The sequence below is a fragment of the Armigeres subalbatus genome, chromosome 3, assembly GCF_024139115.2.
Source record: "Armigeres subalbatus isolate Guangzhou_Male chromosome 3, GZ_Asu_2, whole genome shotgun sequence".
NCBI lineage: Eukaryota > Metazoa > Arthropoda > Insecta > Diptera > Culicidae > Armigeres > Armigeres subalbatus.
The window spans coordinates 267,927,436-267,947,323 of record NC_085141.1 but is presented as its reverse complement, the minus strand read 5'-3'; the positions used below and the strand labels follow the sequence as shown (position 1 = coordinate 267,947,323).

The following is a 19,888-nucleotide window of genomic DNA, read 5'->3' as shown; positions in this document are numbered from 1 at the left end:
AGCACCTTAGTATATGGTTGAACTGCCGTTATACGCATAAATGTCCCATGTATATAGGAAATTCCAGCAAACATGGGACAAATATGCGTATAACGGCAGTGAAGTACTGACAAATCACACCAAGCGCCAATGAAAAATTTCCAACTTTTTCCCAAAGTTTTCGTGTAACAGTTACAATTAACCACAAATCGCATCGCATCCAAATCCGTATAGCTATTTTTAACTAAATTTTTAATTTGAAGCAGACTAATTGACTAAACTACCACTGTAAATAGTTCAATACGCACCTTGAGAAGCAATCCCTTCGATTTGTATCACGTTTATCTTATGTAATGATTCGCAATTATCAATTAAACCACAGTTACTTTTGGTGCAATTATGCTCTACCCGCGGCAGAAACTCCGCGTTTGGTGGGTGGCGATATCAAAAGATGTTTGATGTTTTAATTTCAAAGCCAACTTTCCATTTAAAAGCCCTAAAAGCTTACTGTCAAGTGTCTGAACAGAATAAGATAAATTATAAAATAATTACCTTTAACCCCCTTTAATATATTGATATCTCATGAGGTGGACGGATTTCGATGCTGTACGGATTTCGGTCCCACACGGCACCTTTGAAAATTTTGAATTTTGTATGGTTTACTGAATGAATTTCCTAATGACTTCCTGGAGGAAGTTCCAAAGGAATTTCTGAAAAAAAGGCAATGGCCTTTTCGGGGGTTTTCTGAAGGAATACCTGGATGAATTTCCAAATTATTTCCTGGTGGATTTTCTAAAGAGATTTTCGAACAAATTCGTGGATGAATTTCCGATTCAATTCTTGAAGGAATACCCGAAAGAGAACCTGGAAAGATTTTCGAACAGAATTTTTAAATGAATTTCTGAAGGAATTCTGAAAGGAATTTACGAAGGAATTTTTCATGGATTTTCCAAGCAAATAACTATTGGAATTTACATAGTAATCCGGACAGTAGTGAAACAAACTCAGTTTTGACTCTAGAATCATACATGCCGAGAAAAACTCCCAAAATATCGAGATTGTGGATATTCGGGGATACTCGACGTAGGCTTTGTCAAGACCCTTATCGAACATATGATTTACGTTATCGGGCTTATCGTTCGATGGCGCATTGATGCCAATCGGGCTGTATATAGTTGAAAAACGTGCCCTTCCCTCTCAACACGCAGATTTGGGCGCTTATTGGCTACCACCGAACTATTCGCTTCATCTGCTTCCCGATCACCATGACGCCACCTCCACGTTCTGTTCTGTAGCCGCTATGTTATTTACTAAATGTGTTCACCATGGAACCGATCACTAGAAGTTTACGCCCTCTAGTTTTCTGAATTGTTGACATCCTGCAGCTCACAAACCAAGAGCTCAACATTGTGGGTTCATTCTAAGTTCTTACGTTCCAAGATCCGATTTTCCAATTGCAGCCAGGTCTTTGCTGTAAAAGTAAAACCCATCCATTTGCTCTGCTTTTTCCTTTCTTGGTAGATTAAGAATCTCTTGTAGACCACCTTAACGGGGTTGCTTTGAACCTACACCGTGCGGAAGGGGCTGCCTTCTCGATGCTAACTGGAGGACCATAGCTCGATCAGGCTTGCTCCTCCAAAGAGCAGGTGCCCGTTCTCTGTCATCATACGACCAAAGCTTCCACGGAGTTGGTTACTTATCTTCTCTAAGACTGCTTGTATCCAGGACGATAACTAAAGGATAAAGAGATAGGAATAGCTGGCCAGGAGGCTGTGAACTATGACGTGGCCATATAAAGCAGGAGATCTGAGTGACTGTTTCCAGTTTCCAAAGTAATACAAACCACCAGAATACTTCAAAATTTCAAGGATGATAAAAATCCAAAAAATGTTGCAGCTTCTGTGTAATCTAAATCTCAATGGCTTAGCTTTCTTCGATCACTATGTCAACCTTGGTTCTTCCGCCGATGCTAACTAGCTACCAAGGTATTGAAGGTGTTTGACCTTTTGCATTGGTTAACGTATTAGGAGATACAAAAAGAAGTGTGACATAGGGGGGAGGGTGGTTGAAAAAGTCCAATTTTTGCCTTACGTAATTAATGGATCTTCCCTAAGGTTGGTGGGTTTGTTCGTGTTGACAACCAACGATTCGGTTTTGTTGACGGTGATCGTGAGACTTGTCGTAGTGGAGCGTTCGACCAGGTCGTTCAGCTGGTTCTGCTTCATCTAGCAACAAGCCCTTATCAGAACCCGAGCACAATATGATAAGAATTATTTGCCTTACTTGCTCTTATATTTCCGAGAATACGATGCCAATTGTGTTATCAGAGTTAGATTCTCGAATATTTTCATAAAAGCAGAAACTACGGTAGTACCTACCTGGGTACCTGCTTGGCTACAGCGTCGATACACCTTTGCCTAGCGTATTGTAGAGCTCCATAATCGTCGGTCTTGGGCGATGGTCCTCCAGTTTCCCCGAACGTTCAGGGTCCCCAGGTCCGATTCCACCGCGTGCAGCCAGCGTGTTCGTGGCCTTCCACGAAGTCGCTGGCCCCTGTCTGGTACTCTGTTGAATATTGTTTTGGCTATTCTTTCTTCCGACATTCGCACTAAGTGACAAGCCCACTGAAGTCTCGTATTTTGTACGATTCACAATATTTTCTTCTTTGTATACTTGATACAGCTCATGATTCATGCGTCTGCGCCCCTCACCATTTTCTAGTTTTCCTCTGAGTATTGTACGCAGCACTTTTCGCTCGAAAACCCCGAAAGCTCTCCAGTCCGCCTCTTTTAATGTCCATGCTTCATGTCGATAAAGGGCCACTGGAAGAATCAGAGTTTTGTATAGGGCAAATTTCGTTTTCATCTGCATGTTACGGGACCTAAGCTGGTTACGTAAACCGTAAAAGGCCCTATTCGCAGCAGCAATACGTCTTTTCACTTCATGGGAAACGTCATTGTCACATGTCACAAGCGTTCCAAGGTAAATAAATTCTTCAACAACTTCAAACACATCCCCATCAAACACTACCTCTGCACCAACACCACTAGGTCTTCCCCTATCTCTACCTGCCACCATGTACTTTGTCTTGGTAGAGTTAATGGTTAAGCCTATCCTCGCCGTCTCCCTCTTCAGTGGGACAAGAGCCTCCACTACTACTCTGCGAACGATTCCAATAAGGTCGATGTCGTCCGCAAAGCACAGGAGCATATGCCACCGTGTGATGATAGTGCCGTTCCTCTGCACGCCAGATCTCCTAATAACACCTGCGAGTGCAATGTTGAACAATAAATTAGAAAGTGCATCACCCTGTTTCAATCCGTGTAAGGTCACAAACGAAGTTGACACTTCGTCTAAAATCCGAATACTTGATTTCGAGCCATCTAACGATGCCCGAATCAGTCAAAACAGTTTCGTCGGAAAACCATGTTCTGCCACAGCTCAATTCTTTTCACTGAATTGTACGCTGCTTTGAAATCAATAAACAGATGGTGATGGTACTCCCGGAATTTATCAAGGATCATGCGCAGGCTTAACATCTGATCTGTCGTTGATCGGCCCTCACGAAAACCTGCCTGGTATTCGCCGACGAATGACTCCTCAAGCGTTCTCAGACTGTTAAACAGGATACGCTACAGGATTTTTTACGCCGAGTTCAGAAGGGTGATTCCTCTGTAATTGGCACACTCTAGGCTGTGCCCTTTCTTATAGATTTGGCATATGAGGCCATCCAACCAGCCGACAGGCAGTTCTTCATCCTCCCATGAAGCCTTATTCTGCTCTGTCACCGCCGTTATAGTAAATGTGCTACTTGAATGAAGTGTTCGCAATGGGATCCACCGCCCGGAATTCACGATCTCCAGTTCTCGTCCACCGTATTTTATGGATTGCTGCCACACTCACGCCGACCTTCTGCAGCTAACGCGAACCCAACACGTGCGGGTTCATTCAAAGCTCTCACGTTCCAAGATCCAACTTTCCAATCGTTGTCCTTTATTCGTTACCGGGTCTGTTGCCGTCTTGGTAACTGTAGAATCTTCGGTAGGCTACCTTACCAGGGTTGCGCTACATACATCGCGTTAAAGGGGCTGCCTTCTCGATGCTGACACAACATGCAACATGTGCACAGTTTAGTTTAGAGTCCCTCGCTGATACTCGGACGATGATCAGCCATCCCTAACATGGGGAACAGACGCTGTTGTGAGCCGCTCCTAACATGGAGAACAGACACTCGATCAGATTTGCACCTCCATAAAAGAGCAAATGCCCCCTTCCCTGTCAGCATACGACCATAGTTCCCACCGGGGTTGGTTACCCGATCGTCCCTAAGGTTGCTTGTATCTCGGCCAGCACCACGAGGAGGTAGGGATTGTAGGGAGTTGCTGGGTAAGAGGCTTAGGACCGCAAAAAGAAGTCTTTTTTTTATTCCTTCAGCATTTGCCGTGCGTACGATAGTACTTACTTGATACTTGATGGGCTACAGCTCTTCGATGAACCAACGCCGAATGGAGTATCCTTCTCCACTGGACTCGATCCTGGGCCAATCGCTTCCAGTCGCCCTGAACATTGAGCGCCCTCAGGTCCTCTTCAACTGCAAAAAGCCATCGTGTACGCGGCCTTCCACGAAGCCTGCGGCCTCTTCCGGGTTCTCTACTAAATATTATCTTCGCTTGAAGTTCTTCCGGCATACGAACAACGTGACCAGCCCACCGTAGTCTGCCGTGTTTAATATACTTAACAATATTCTGCCCTTTATATACCTGGTACAATTCGTGATTCATGCGGCGCCGCCAGATACCGTTCTCCTGTTTACCGCCGAGTATTGTCCGCAGCACCTTACGCTCAAACACTCCGAAAGCTCTCCGATCAGCCTCCTTTAACGTCCATGTTTCATGGCCGTATAAAGCCACCGGAAGAATTAGAGTAGTATACAGCGCGAGTTTTGTTTTCGTTTGCAGACTACGGGACTTAAGCTGGTTACGAAATCCGTAATAAGCCCTACTTGCAGCTGCAATACGCCTTTTCACCTCGCACGCCTTTTTATCGCACGTCACTAATGTTCCAAGATACACAAATTCTTCTACCACTTCAAACTTTTCACCATCCAGCACCATTTCGCTACCACCACCACTAATGAATCCACGTTGATTGCCAGCGACCATATACTTCGTTTTGCTGGAATTGATCGTGAGTCCAATCCTCGCTGTCTGCCTCGCACGGCAATTAATCAATCGGCGTCTGGCACGGCGATCAATCCCGATAATATCGATATCGTCCACAAATCCCAGGAGCATATGCGATTTTGTGATAATGGTACCGCTTCTTTGCACACCAGATCTCCTAATCGCTTCCTCGAGCGCTATATTGAACAGTAGATTCGAGGGTGCATCACCCTGCTTTAATCCATGTAAGGTAACAAACGACGTCGATATTTCATCCGCAACCCTTACACTTGATTTCGATCCGTCCAACGTTATACGAATCAGCCGTATCAGTTTCGCCGGAAAACCATGTTCAAGCATAATTTGCCATTCTGAATCGTACGCCGCCTTGAAATCAATAAACAGATGATGTGTCTGCAAGTTGTACTCCCGGAGTTTATCAAGGATTTGTCTCAGGGTAAACATTTGATCCGTTGTTGATCGGCCCTCACGAAAACTTGCTTGGTATTCGCCGACGAAGGACTCTTCAAGCGGTCTCAATCTGTTGAACAGAATACGGGACATAATTTTGTACGCTGAATTAAGAATTAAGTCTGTGCCCTTTCTTAAAGAGAGGGCGAATGAGGCCGTCCAACCATATTTTCGACATAATATGGTGCAGAACTTCATAAAGCTGCTCACTGCCATGTTTGAGAAATTCAGCCGGGAGCTGGTCCTTCCCCGCAGCCTTATTGTTTTCAGCTCTTTAACAGCTTTTTTAACCTCATCTAGTGTAGGCGACTCCAGCTTGTCCATCGTCGCTAATATTTATTCTGCTCACCGATGCACCGTCACTTCCACTATTCAACAAAGTCTCGAAGTGTTGCTTCCACCTGGCAGCCACTTCGGTTTTATCTGTCAGCAAATTCCCTTGTTGGCCGTTGCACATGACGGGAGATGACGCTGTCTTTCTCCGCACGCCATTGACAGACTCATAGAACCTCCGCATATCGCTCCATTTTTTCCTGCGCCTCGCTAATCACTTGTTCTTCATATTCTTGCTTTTTCCTGCGGTGGGTTCGTTTTTCGGCTGCTCTTGCTTCCTTGTACCTATCTCTATTCGATCGGGTACCCGACACCAACATCCGGCTTCTGGCAACGTTCTTCTCGTCTGTCACTCTCTGACACTGCACATCGAACCAACCCGTCCTGGGTCGCCTCTGTGCAGTGCCTACCACTTCTCGTGCTGTTGTGCTCACCGCCATGTATCGACTCCCATAGATCGTAGATGTTGTCGCTAACGTTGATTGCACTTATCCGTTCGTCGAGCTTCTGGCGGTACTCAGCCGATACTCCTTCCGTTGACAATCGCTGGATATTGTAACGCATCGTTCGCTGCGATCTTTCGTTCGATACAGTTGACAACCGTGATCGAATTTTACTGACAACGAGGTAGTGATCAGAGTCAATGTTCGTACCTCTGAATGTCCGCACATCGATAACATCCGAGAAATGGCGCCCATCCACCAGAACATGGTCTATCTGGTTGCAAGTTTCACCATTTGGGTGTCTCCAGGTGTGCTTTCGGATTTTCTTTCGTGCAAAGTAGGTGCTACCCTCTGGCAGCAGCGAAATTTACTAGCCATAGGCCGTTGCCATTGTTAGCGGAGTGAAGGCTCTCCCTACCAACTATGGGACGAAAAAAGTCCTCTCTACCGACCTGAGCGTTAGCGTCTCCGATAAAAATTTTCACGTCATGCTTTGGGCACTCTCCATAGGCTTTATCAAGACATTATAAAATGTGTCCTTCACGTCGTCGGATTTATCGTTTGTCGTTGCGTAAACGTTGATTCGGCTGTAATTGAAGAATTTGCCCCGTATCCTCAACACACAGATTCGTTCGCTAATGGGTTTCCACCGCATTACTCGCTTCATCTGCTTGCCCATCACTACGAAACCAACACCATGCTCTGCTTTTCCGCCGCCGCCGTGATAGATGTTATACTTGAATGCAGTGTTGGTCGTGGGGTCCACGGCTCGGAATTCACGTTCTCCGGATCTAGGTCATCGGACTTCTTGAATAGCGGCTATCTGCAGTTCACGAGCCAGAAGACTCACTCGTCCAGGTTCATTTAAGGTTCTGACATTCCAGGTACCGAGTTTCCAATCATAGTCCTTATTTCGTTGCCGGGTCGGTTGCCAAAAATATAGTTCTCTTTTTCTTCTATCTCCATTTTTCGTGGTATTTGAGAAGCTTCAGTAAGCTACCTTACCGGGGTCGCGTAACCTACACCGCGCTGGTGGGGCTGCCACCTTAGGTATAGCCTGACGCGATACAGCATTTCGTTGATCAGCCGCTGGGTACCAGGCAGACGCTGTTTGAGCCGCACCTCCTGGTGAACAGACGCTCGAGGCGTACCTTTTCACTCTAGCTGATGTCAGAAGGACAACAGTGACCCGTGGAAGCGTGAGGTAGGAACTTGTAGGGACCAGAGCTCTGTTGGGAGCTCCTTCCTTGATGTCAACCCACCATTTTGCAGCCCGCCTACGATAGTATAAAGCCGAAATTTTCTGTTGAGTTCATGAAAAAATATCGGAATTAAAAGTTCGCCACAAAATTGTTTTATTTTTGTTGCTGACAATTTTTGTTCGTATCTTTGTCATTATTATCTCCTACAGAAACAAAGCTTTGCCGTTGGTTATCTCTTGTTGCTTGTTTTGCATGCGCATACAAGAAAGTTGATTCCCTGGCCAGTAGTAGTGTTGGCAAAAACATTCTTAAATCTCAATCATCGAACCAGATCGGATGCGAACATCATCTTCGCAGGGTTGCTCATTGCATTACTAGAAATCAATTTAATTTCCCCCATATTGAGTAAGACAAATGAGCAGCAAAGTCATAAAAAAACCCTATGCATTATTCCTCACCAGCTCACCGGGGCTCTAGCTACGCCTATGGTATTACGTAACAGATAATTTTGAGTGAACATTTTATTTCGAAAAAGCACATTTCGATGCTAATATATACTAAATACTTTCTATTTCCGAATTTCATCGTGTTCAGGACGAACGCTGCCCAAGTTACTAACTATTCAACGAATGATCTCTTTACAGCCGAATTTTCTAGCTTGTATTCAATCGCCATCCGAGTCTCTCCCCCAGCCGCTGAATCCGATCAATGCATAGTCCGATCTCGCTAATTAGAAGTCCGTTATTGCCACAGAACTCACAGAACCCACAGCAGCTCGACTTAACATGCCTACAACAAGCTCGGTCCATGATGTCGGAGCCGATCTTTGCATTGAAGTCAGAATACCGGAATACAGCAATAGGTACTTGTCGACGACTTCACTCAGTCCCAGAAATTCGAGCTACAATGTTGTACCAGCTTGCCTTGCTGAGAAAACGTAAAAACATTACATGTTTTAATTCGAGTCCTTTGTTTCATGCCAACAGTCATTGTCGTTGAATCAGTTAGTTCACGATCTTTCTCTGATCGTTTCATGAACGATTTGTCAAGTTTCGGGAACAGTAGGCTGCCATCTTTATTGTAGCTTCCATCGAAAAGCATTTCATATTCCGAAGAATGTCCATTGGAAATGGAAAGAATTCCCATCGGAAACGCTTAAAAATTTCCATTGAAAATTATATATTATTGGCATCGCAAATTAAGAAGAATTTCCATTGGAATTTCATGAAAACTCCCCCCCTTTATTTTATTAAAGAAATTGGAAATTCGGCTATGACCTAATTGTCATAAAGGAAAAACTTAAGGAGGAATTATTAATTTATTCAGTTTAAATTGATTCCTTCAATACACTATTATACATACTATCATATTCATCATTGGGATTGAACATAGATTCAATTATTGGAATAGGGTCTACGGTATATAATTTACAAAGCATAATCTCACAGGCTCAATAATCCCAATACAAAAGGCCACAATCAATACATTCCAATGACTTTATGTAACCCTTATCATTCTCCTGATACTGGAACGCAATTAATCAACCCAACCAAAACCACTCCCTTACTAACAAAAATCACCATACAGGTTCCATACCAACAGCAAATGTTCCAGCCTCAGCAACAGCTTCCAATGCAACACCAGCAGCCACCAACGGCACAACAGTTGTCCAACTACATCCAATATTCCGGACAGTACATGCCTCCGGCCATAATAAAATCGCCCCAAGAAGAGCAACAGTCCAGCAAGTCGCGTAGCCTCGAGCGTAATGCTGGGCAGAATCTAGTGTCCACCTATGCGGCTCGTATCAACTCTTTGGAACGAACTCGTCAGATGAGTTTGGAATACGGCGCAGCCAAAGCCATGCGGTCAAATTCGCTAACCAGGCAATACAGCGGCGGCAATCAAATGGATTCCTATCCGGTTAATCACAGTGCCAGATCGGCCAGTTTGGAACGCGGAGCTCAAGTCGGTCAAGGCTACATCAACCGAATGGGAAGCTTGGAAAGGAATCAAAACCATGCGATATTCATGAGTAATGTGAAGGGTGGTAGCTTGGAGAGAAATCAATCGGCGGCCATCGTGAACGATATGATGACCAACAAGGCGTCTTACAAGGGTGGAAGTCTTGAGCGTAATCAGCACATCATGATGAACGCTGGTAGTCGTGGAGGAAGCTTGGAAAGAAACATGTCCTACCAGAACTATCGTAGCCCTGTTTCGGCGGCACCTCGTGAGCAAGAACCTTTCCAAGAAGAGATATACGATTTCGGAGGAGTCAATGTTAAATCCTGCGCATCAATAGCACTTAAGAAAAGCGTCGAAAAGGGTATTCTCCCCCCTAATTCTCTTATGTCCCCGGGAGGTCCACCAGCTGCGAATTTCGCTCTTCCACCACCATATAGTTCGGCACAGAGCTCCAAATTCAATGCTCAGCAACAGCATCAACAAGTGCAACAGCAAAGTACCCCGCAACGCTCTTTATGGCAGCAGCAGCAGATATTCCAGCAACAGCAACAACCTCCCCAGTATGTCCCTACCAGTCAAGGACAAATGCCAGGCATTCCCATGATGGCCATCGCCTCTTCCCAGCAAGTACAACTGCCACATCAAGCCGCTTCGACCATGAAGATTGGTATCGCCCAGGCTATTGTCCCGCAGCAGATGCCCATGATGGCCGCGATGCCACAGCAAGTTGCCGCTCCCTTACAGCAATCGATCCCAAATCCTCAATCCGCGGGTGCCGTTCCACAGCAGGTTTGCCACCCTTCAGATCTTCAGTACTCGGTGTGATTTGAGTTAATATCGGACTTTATTTCGTCGTTTTGAATTCTTTTATCATTTTTCTAGTTGATAGAATTAACTTCAGATTGTTTCAATTTCAGTTCCTGTTCCAGCTCTACGTTTTAGTTCAAAGGTCATTTCGTTATACAGATTGCATGTTGTATCTTATGAGTTTATCAGTATCATTTTGCTTGCCTAGTTTGGTTTCAAATTTCAGTTCAAATTTCGGCGTCTGACAACTTCATAACTAATCGTGTTATTTCTGAATACAACTTTAGATCCAAGAAACGCAGCAAGTTCTCGAAGCCAAGTTGCGAAAGCAACAGCAAGAAAGTGAGGTCGATTCCAAGTGGCTACAGCAGGAGGAGAATAATCTCAAGAAACGACTCAGTTTGATCACATCCGCCGCTGGCGGCGTATCGTTCGATCAAGCTCAACAGCAACAACAGGAATTGAACAATGGAAGTGGTTCCTTGTCCGGTAGTTACCATTCGCAACAAAGCCCACACTTCTCCCCTCAGAATACCATGTCCGGCCCGCAAAGTCTGGGTGATCATTACCCAACGACTCCCAATACTTCAGATTCAAGGTAAGTGTCTTATTCGAGGTGCAGGAATCACTAATAATTAGCTTTGACTGCAGGCCACACACTCCTGGTTCAAGCTCCGGTATGATCAAATCCAAGAGTTCGTCGATGGAGCGTTGCACTACGCCACTATCCGGGGATGAAAAGTTCGTAATCAAGAAGGTGGAGCCAACGAGGACCATGCCGCTGGATCGGAGTGGTGATATTGTGTACATCGCAACAACCAGCGTGGTCAAATCGATTATGGCTTTGAGCCAAGGAGTGGACAAATCGCAGGCTTTCGATTATCTGGATCTGGTCAGGAATGTCGGCATTGAATTGCGCAAGCTTTTGGGAGCCGTTGATCAGATCTCGGTTTCCTTTCCGGCGCAGTGTCATAAGTACGAGTGGGATTCGTTATTTGTTTTGTGATAGGAATAATTGAATGCTGTTTTTTACTAACTTACAGGGAAGTGGAGATGGCACACAAAGTATTATCCAAAGATATGTTCGAGTTGGTGGCGGCTATGCGGTTAGCGCAACAATACAGCGAAACCACGCTCGATGCTGAATATAGGAAGTAAGTGAAATATTTATTGTTTCTCACATTTGTATTTTTAGTCCTTATAAACAAGCAAGTTAGAACACTCCCAGGTTTTTTAAACGGATTTTAAAGTGACGAGGTATCCAGCTGAATATTTCCAAAGTTTTCTTGAATGGAAAAACTTAGCGTAATTTTAAAATTTTCTTTGTTTTTCTCTTTATTTCTGTGAATATTGAAATGATTTCAGTTCTTTACTTGTCATGGTATCGCCAGTACTAAGGAAGCAACTGACAGGGGACGGGCTGGAAGCTGCAATTCTCAGGTCAAACCTAGAGTAGAGACCTTCCGCAAGCCAATGAAAATACAGTACAGAACAAAGCAAATTAGAACTAACTTAACTAAACTTAACACATAAAAAAATATATATAAAAACATTTTAAATGTAAAGGTTGGACGAAAAAGCGAGACAAGGACATAGATCATGGTTGTCATGGTAGGTCCCCTTCGACAAACTTAGGCCGGGTGACCATCTGTGGCTGATCGGTTATCCAGGAATCGAATGGTTAAAATGCGCTGTTCTCCGAAGTTTAATCGCTGCAGTCAGATAGAAAACCCAAACTTAGCGCATAACATCATCACAGAAACCGACCGAAGGATTATCGTAAAAAAAAATATGGGGCGGAGAGATTCCGCAAAACGATCAGAACGCCAGTCAGGTGAAGACGATATTCAGATCACAGTCAAGCAAAAGGTAGAATATCGCAGAAAGCATTGACGAGTTTTCGGTTTGGAATCGGCTGCTCATTAATCTAGAGACGGTGTCGCTCGTTGCACACACACTTTTTCCGGCCGACATGATGAAGCCGACCGACAAGGCACAACTGCACCAACCGCTGCTTGGGTTCGGATACGCGTTCACGCCGGAGTGTCTCCGACGACCACAAGCAGGATATTGTCCGCGTAGACGAAGACGTTCTTTGGTAAGCCATTGAAGACCCCGTTCATTGCAACCAGAAACAGCGTTACCGCAAGAAAAGACCCCTCCGAGACTCCTGTTTCATCCTGGTCTGTCCTGGAGGCGGAGATGCCAATAAGAACCCTTAAGACCGACATGAGAGAAAGTTATGAACAAAAGAAAGAATGTTACCGGTGAAACTCCAGTCCACCAGCTGTCTTAGCACTAGGGAGATCCAAGTGCGGTTGAACGCCTTCGAAATATCCGAAGAAACTAGATCGGCGTTTCCCTTGGTCGAAGGTACTTTTGAAGTACGCACTGGCCCACGAACCCCGGGCGAAAAGCGTGCTGGCGGAGGCCAAATCTTTCGTCAGCTTCTAGCTTTTCACGCAGCCTATGGTTTACCAACTTCTCGACGACCTTTGATACACATGAGGTCATCGAGATAGGCTGGTAATCAGCAGTGTCGCGGGAGGAGATACTCTTTTTTGGAATCGGAATAACGTGACTTAGGCGCCAATCGTCGGGAAAGGTTTGCTTGGATCATACTTGATTTATCAAATCGAGGAATACTATTTTTGCGGTACGGGGAAGGTTTTTCAGCATCGGATACCTTATTCCATCCGGACCAGAAGACTTCCCGTTGCTTTAGGCACGAACGAAGGAAAGCTCGGCGAATAAAAAAGGCTGGTTTATTGCGGAACCTGGTAGGTCCGGCGGTACTTGAAAGTTCTGGAGCGTCAGGGCCCTGGTGACTATGAGCTTTTGAAAATCGGCTGGGTAGCCACTTACTGATGCGAGTGATGCAAAATATTCCCCGAGTGCATTGGCCACCTCCGACGGGTCAAAGACAGTACGGTCTTATGAATCGATGTGGATGAGGAAAGACCTACGCTTGCTACTTAATGCATTGACTGCCCCCATAACTCGGCGGCGAATTGCGCCGATTTGATGGAGCCAAGAAAGTCCTCCCACTGCTTTCTTTTGACGTCTTGGATGGTCGTACGACATTCGTAGTGTTTTTGCTTGTAGTTCTCCAATCCACCTACCTTATTTGGGTATCCAGGGGGAAGGCTCCTAAGCGTTCGAAGTGTCTTCCTTCTGGCTTTGACGGCTCGACGGTCGCATCCTACTACCAATGGAGAGCTCTTCTTCCAGGCCGAGTACTAGTTTGAGGGATGGAAGAATCAGCGGCATCAAGGACGACTTTGGAGAAGTCCGAAAGTATTAGCGGGGCGACGGAGACGAACCAGCCTCGGGCTGAAAGTCTCCTTAATAAAGACAAAAAAAAATATTAGCGGGGTGCTTCTTTCTAACGCGCGTCGAATGTTCAAATGATTCCCTGTCAGCGGCATCTTAACTCCATCGAGGCGTTTAGTGACAGCTGAGAGAGAGGCGTTCGCAGGACTGGGTAGTGGTTGCTTCCGTTGAAGTCAGAGGCAACCGCTCATTTTAACACCGGCCGAATGGCCGAATGGCCGTTGGAAAAGGTAGGGGTACCATCATTGAGGGGAATGAAATCAACCTCCTCGAAAGTCTCGATTGAGGCGACACCACAGAGATCAGACCTTCAACCTTGGACCACACGTCGGTATCAGGCCATTTGGCCGAATGCTGTTTGCCCGAATGCCATTTGGCCTGAATGCCTGAAAAATATTGAATATAGATTACGAATATTAAATAGTAAGTAATGAGAAGTAAGAAGTGAAATGTGAAAAGAGAAAAGTGAACTGTGAACAGAGAACTTCTTCCTTCGTCCTTATTCTTTCTTCCTTGTTCCTTCTTCTTTCTTCCTTATTCCTCCTTTCTTTTTCCTTCTCCCTTCTCCCTTCTTCTTTCTTTCCTTCCTTTTTCCTTCTTCCTTATTCCTTCTTCCTTCTTCCTTATTCCTTCTTCCTTCTTTCTCCTTCTTTATTCCTTCTTTCTTCTTTCTTTTTCTTTCTTCTTTTTACTTCTTTCTTTCTTCTCTCTTTCTTCTTTCTTTTTCCTTCTTTCTTTCTTCTTTTTTTTCTTTCTTCTTCCTTCTTCCTTATCCGCCTTCCTTCTTCCTTCTTTCTTATACCTTCTTCCTTCTTCCTTTTTCTTTCTTCTTTCTTCTTCCTTTGTCATTCTTTCTTCTTCCTTTTTCTTTCTTCCTTCTTCCTTTTTCCAGCTGCTTTCATCCTTCTTCATTCTTTCTTCTTTCTTCAGCCTTCTACCTTCTTTCTTCTTTCTTCCTTCTCCCTTCTTCCTTCTTTCTTTTTTCCTTCTTTCTTTTTCCTTCTTCCTTTTTCCTTCTTCCTTCTTTCTTTTTCCTTTTTTCTTTTTCATTCTTCCTCATTTTTCCTTCTTCATTCTTCCTTCTATCTTCTTCCTTCTTCTTTTTTTCCATCTTCCTTCTTCCTTCTCCCTTTTTCCTTCTTCAATCTTCCTTCTTCCTTCGTCCTTTCTCCTTCCTCTTTCTTTCTTCCACTTTCCTTGTTCCTACTTCCTTCTTCTTTCTTCCACCTTCATTGTCCCTACTTCCTTCTTCCTTCTTTCTTCTTCCTTCTTCCTTGTTTCCACTTCTTTCTTCCTTCTTCCTTTTTCCTTTCTTCCTTCTTTTTTCTTACTTCTTCCTTTTTCCCTCCTTCCTTGTTCTTTCTTCCTTCGTCCTTCTACCTTCTTCCTTTTTTCTTCCTCCTTCCTTGTTCCTACTTCCTCCTTCCTTTTTCCTTTTTTTTCATCTTACTTCTTCCTCCTTGCTTCTTTCTTCTTCTTTGTTCCCTCTACCCTCTTCCTTCTTCTTTCTTCTTTCTTCCTTCTTCCTTGTTATGTTTTCCTTCGTCCTTCCTCCTTCCTCTTTCTTTCTTCCACTTTCCTTGTTCCTACTTCCTTCTTCTTTCTTCCACCTTCATTGTTCCTACTTCCTTCTTTCTTCTTGCTTCTTCCTTGTTTCCACTTCTTTCTTCCTTCTTCCTTTTTCCCTTCTCCCTTCTTTTTTCTTACTTCTTCCTTTTTCCCTTCTTCCTTGTTATTTCTTCCTTCGTCCTTCTACCTTTTTTCTTCCTCCTTTCTTGTTCCTACTTCCTCCTTCCTTTTTCCTTCATCCTTCTTTCAGTAATGAACTCTAGTGATAAGGAAAATCACTTTAATGAAGTCTAAAAAAATCTTCCTTCTTCTTTCTTCCTTATTTCTACTTTCTTCTTCCTTATTTCTTCTTCATTCTGCCTTCTTCCTTTTTTTCATCTTACTTCTTCCTCCTTGCTTCTTTCTTCTTCTTTGTTCCCTCTACCCTCTTCCTTCTTCTTTCTTCTTTCTTCCTTTTTTTCTTTCTTCCTTCTTCCTTGCTATGTTTTCCTTCGTCCTTTCTCCTTCTTCCTTTTTTCCTCCAACTTCCTTGTTCCTACTTCCTTCATCCTTCCTCCTTATTCCATCTTCAATCTTAAATCTCCCTTCTTCCATCTTTCTTCATTCTTCTTCCCTCTTCAATCTTCCTTCTTTCTTCTTCTATCTTCCTCCTTCCTTTTTTTTCCTTCTTCCTGCTTCCCTTTTCCTTCCTCCTTCCCCCTTCTTTTACTACTCACTTCACACACTTAATGTTTCCTTATGTTACTCCGGCGTCGTAAATATTTCAACTATTCTGCCAAACGGCATTCGAACAAATAGCGTGACCGAAATGACCCTTTCGGCCAAACGACATTCGTCCAAATGACATTCGGTCAAATGACCCCACGTCGGATGGTGGGCGTTCATGTCTCCCACAAGTAGAAGGGGAGAAGGGAACTCCCTAATGATACTACTAACCTTTTTTTATTAATACCGGAGATTGCTACGCGAGGGAGGTAAACATTCACTACACTGATGAGAATGCTTCCTCGAAGTCGGACTCCTACGACTGGGAAATCTTCGCTAATCTGGAGGACATCAAAGAGGATCTCCCGAAGGATCCCTATTATCGCAACAGAGGGCTTGACATATCCACTTGTAATTCCCTCGGTTGGAACGAACCAGAGAAACGGTGGAAACACGGTTGACCTCTTGGAGGGCAATGGTCCAGGGTAAACTGTTGTTCGTCAACAGTTCTAGGTTTGGAAAGTTGTTCCACAAACCATTTATGTTCCACTGAAGGCAGAAATTAACCTCGAGTGGAAGCGTAGGAGTTGGAGTCAGGAGTATTGCCTGATTCTGAATCCGACGTAGATAGGAGCGATGATGTTTCAGATGTGTTGCGCTGATCGATGGGGAAGAGAGCGCTTTGGGAGTCCATTTGGGTGTCGTCAAGAGCGCCCAACAGAGCGCTGTAATGGGTAAGGGAGTCTTGATTGGTCGGGCAAAGGTGGCGATACCATTAGGGAGAGCTGAACAAGGTAAGGTATAATTTTATAATTAGATCATTCTGTAGCACAGCGGATCTCAACCTTTTTCTTGAGAGGTACCCCTTCGAACTTTTGCATTAATTGAGGTACCCCCTTTTTTGCTGTAAATGAAAATAAGCGTAACTCGTTAGATATATAAAAAATGGGCCTAGAAATAAATGGGATTTATTGCTCTCTATAAAGTTGGCTAAAACTTCTATTATTCCGTGATTTCAATGCAGATTAAGTTAATAATCAAGCTTCCTACAGGACTTTTATGACTATTGGAGGCTTCCGAGCCTCTTGAAAGTAGCCTTCTGCGCCAGTCGAAAAAAGCTTCCGAGCATCGTGAAAGGCGATTTTCGAGACACCAAAAAAGAGGCTTCTGACCATCTTGAAAGGATGCCTCTGAGCCTCTTGGAAGTAGGCTTCCAAGCCACTTGAAAAGAAGGCTTCCGACCCTCTTGAAGGGAGGCTTTCGAGCCTCTTGAAAGGAGGCTTCCGAGACTCTTGAAAGTAGACTTCCAAGCATCTTGTTAAAAGGCTCCCGAGCTGCGAATCCCTTACGAGGCTTACGAGCCTCTTGAATTGCGGTTTTCAAGCCACTTAAAAGGACACTTCTGAGCCTCTTGGAAGTACGCTTGCAAGCCTCTTGAATGGCTTTAGAGCCACTTAAAAGGAGGATTTTGGCAATATTTAAAGGGCGCGTCTGAGACTCTTGTAAAACAGAATTCCGAGCATTTTGAAGGGAAGCGTCCGGGCCTCTTGAATGACGGCTTTCGATCCACATAAAAATATGCTTCTGAGCTTCCGTCTCTTAAAAGTAGACTTACGAGCCTCTCGAAAGGTGGCTCCCGAATCAGTTGAAAGGAGGCTTACAAGCTTTTTGCCTCTTGTAAGGAAGCTTACGAGCATCAGAAGGAGGCTTACGTGCCTCTTGAAAAAAGGTTTCCGACCCACTTGATAGAAGGCGTCTGAGCCTCTCGAAAAAAAGGTTTCCGAGCTTCTTGGAGGTAGGCTTACGAGGGTTACGTCTGCTACACTGTCCTTCCAACACATATATTCCTAAGTAACATTTTGATTTCATGCTGGTTTTATACCACTCTTGAAGAGTAAATTATGGTCTACAAGAGCGTTTTAAAACTTATAATGTTACTTGGGTTCCATCCTACCTAAACGACGGTTAGCCTCCACTCCACTCGTCCAAGTCCACTCGTCTGGGCAGTGTGATAAAAGAGGAGTTCGATCGCACTGTACTAAATCTTTCCATGTACCTGTTCATCACTCTCGCTCTTCGGAGAAGCTTTATTGTGCAGTGGTGAATTTCTATCTATTGGAAGCTAAGGTCCAACTAGCTCGAGGACGAAGAGGCTAGACAGTTCCGATCGATCCGTGGTACACAGTACATTAGTAATTTTTTGTAAGTTACTGCCAACAAATCAGTGAACAGAAGAACAGGATTGTGTTAGTTCGGAGCTAAGCATTTGTATGAAGTAGAAATAAAGTGCTGTGAAATTGGTTAGAAGCGTATATTATGGTATGGGAACCTGTGCCTTGATGCCGGTGCCCGTCGATAATAAGTGCATTCCCGATCAGGAACGCATAACAAAATTATACCTCAATTCTATCAGTCGTTGTTATTTAAAACAGCGTGTGTTATAATTAGATAATTCGATAAAAATGTGTCTTCAGCCAGTTTTATTTCATATCAAAATTAAAACAACATTAGTTATATTTTCACAAAATAATTGCCTACATTTTTTGTAGACATTGGAAAAAAATCGGAGGTAATCACCTTCAGTATAACTTGAACCCGCTCGATATTAATACATAGCTGGATCAAAGTTAATTGCCTACATTATGGAAGGAAATCCGGCGTGGTAGCGTACCAGATTTCTATCCGTGATGTAGGCAATTACCTTGAAAGTAGATTTTTATACACAAAAATTATATCAACATTTGTTATAATGTTGATATGAAGGTATCAACCTCTGTTTTAATTATGTTACGGCTAGAGGTATTTTTGATATAATTTTTGTTATTTTAACAACTAACCAGCAAAATGTATAACACATTTTGTTACAATATTTTTCTGAAATAAATAACTCCCCTTGTTATAATTTTGTTATGCGTTCTTGATCGGGTTAGCAGCCAAGTAAAATCAATAGTTTGAAATTAAAACTGGGAGGGTGAATAAATGGGATAGGCATGTGAAGTTTCAGCATATTTTTATTTGCTGGTGATCTTGTGGGGTGAGCTTGTGGCTCACGCAGTTTTGCAAAGGTGTTGCCGGAAGCGGCCATATTGGCTGCCATTCAAATTTTTCACGTTTGAAACAAAACTGAGATTATAGAGCATGACTTAATTGACCTTCAGCAAAAGAAAAATCAGATCTCTAACTCTTATCAGTTTTGTGAAAAATAAACCCAAAATTTGGGTCAAAGTTACCGGAACCTTCCCTTAATTGTGATTTCATGATTTTGTCTCATGCTGATTGGTGGGTTTCCCCGATTGACAACCTTTTGAAAGAAGTTCTCGAGCCTCTTGAAAAGAGTCTTCCTGGCTTCTTGAACTGAATTCCTCGAGCCTTTTTAAGTGGAGAATCTGAGCTGCTTGGAAGGAGGCTTCCGAGAGACGTAGAAGGATGCTTCCAATCGACTTGCAACGAAGCAACTAAGCTTTTCGAAAAAAAAGGCCTTCATGCCTCTTAAATGGAGGCTTCCGAACCTTTGCACACTAGATTTTAGTTCAGCAGCATCTTGACATATTATTCAACATTTTGTTTTGATCAGGTATTGTATTGAAATTTTTTAAAATTTGTTTCATTCGATGTTTTGTCCTTTTGATTTTTTGTATCACAGCCTTTAAACACTGTGCTGGTTGTAAAGAGCAGAATTCAGTTAGTTTTGTTTGATTTATTGATTGCGTGTACAAGACAAAGCTTAAAAATTATTTAACAAAATACACAATTATCAAAGCTTTATCAATAAGTTTTGATTGGAATCGTAATACATCCGCCATTACGCATTTTTATCCGAGGTACCCCCTTGAGCTAGCGAAGGTACCCCCAGGGGTACATGTACCCCAGGTTGAGAACCGCTGCAGTGTAGCATAACAAACTTTATGCAATATGG

The 19,888-nt window shown here is 43.7% G+C and overlaps 1 protein-coding gene across 1 annotated transcript in view; it reads left to right on the top strand.

The window, feature by feature from the left end:
- The window catches only part of LOC134224153 (uncharacterized), a 161,638-nt gene that overhangs the window by 139,278 nt on the left and 2,472 nt on the right, over positions 1-19,888 (top strand). The window contains exons 11-13 of the mRNA XM_062703431.1: positions 10,653-10,963; positions 11,017-11,340; positions 11,409-11,519. Coding sequence (XP_062559415.1) covers positions 10,653-10,963; positions 11,017-11,340; positions 11,409-11,519 — 746 coding nt within the window. The remainder of the gene's footprint in view (positions 1-10,652; positions 10,964-11,016; positions 11,341-11,408; positions 11,520-19,888) is intronic.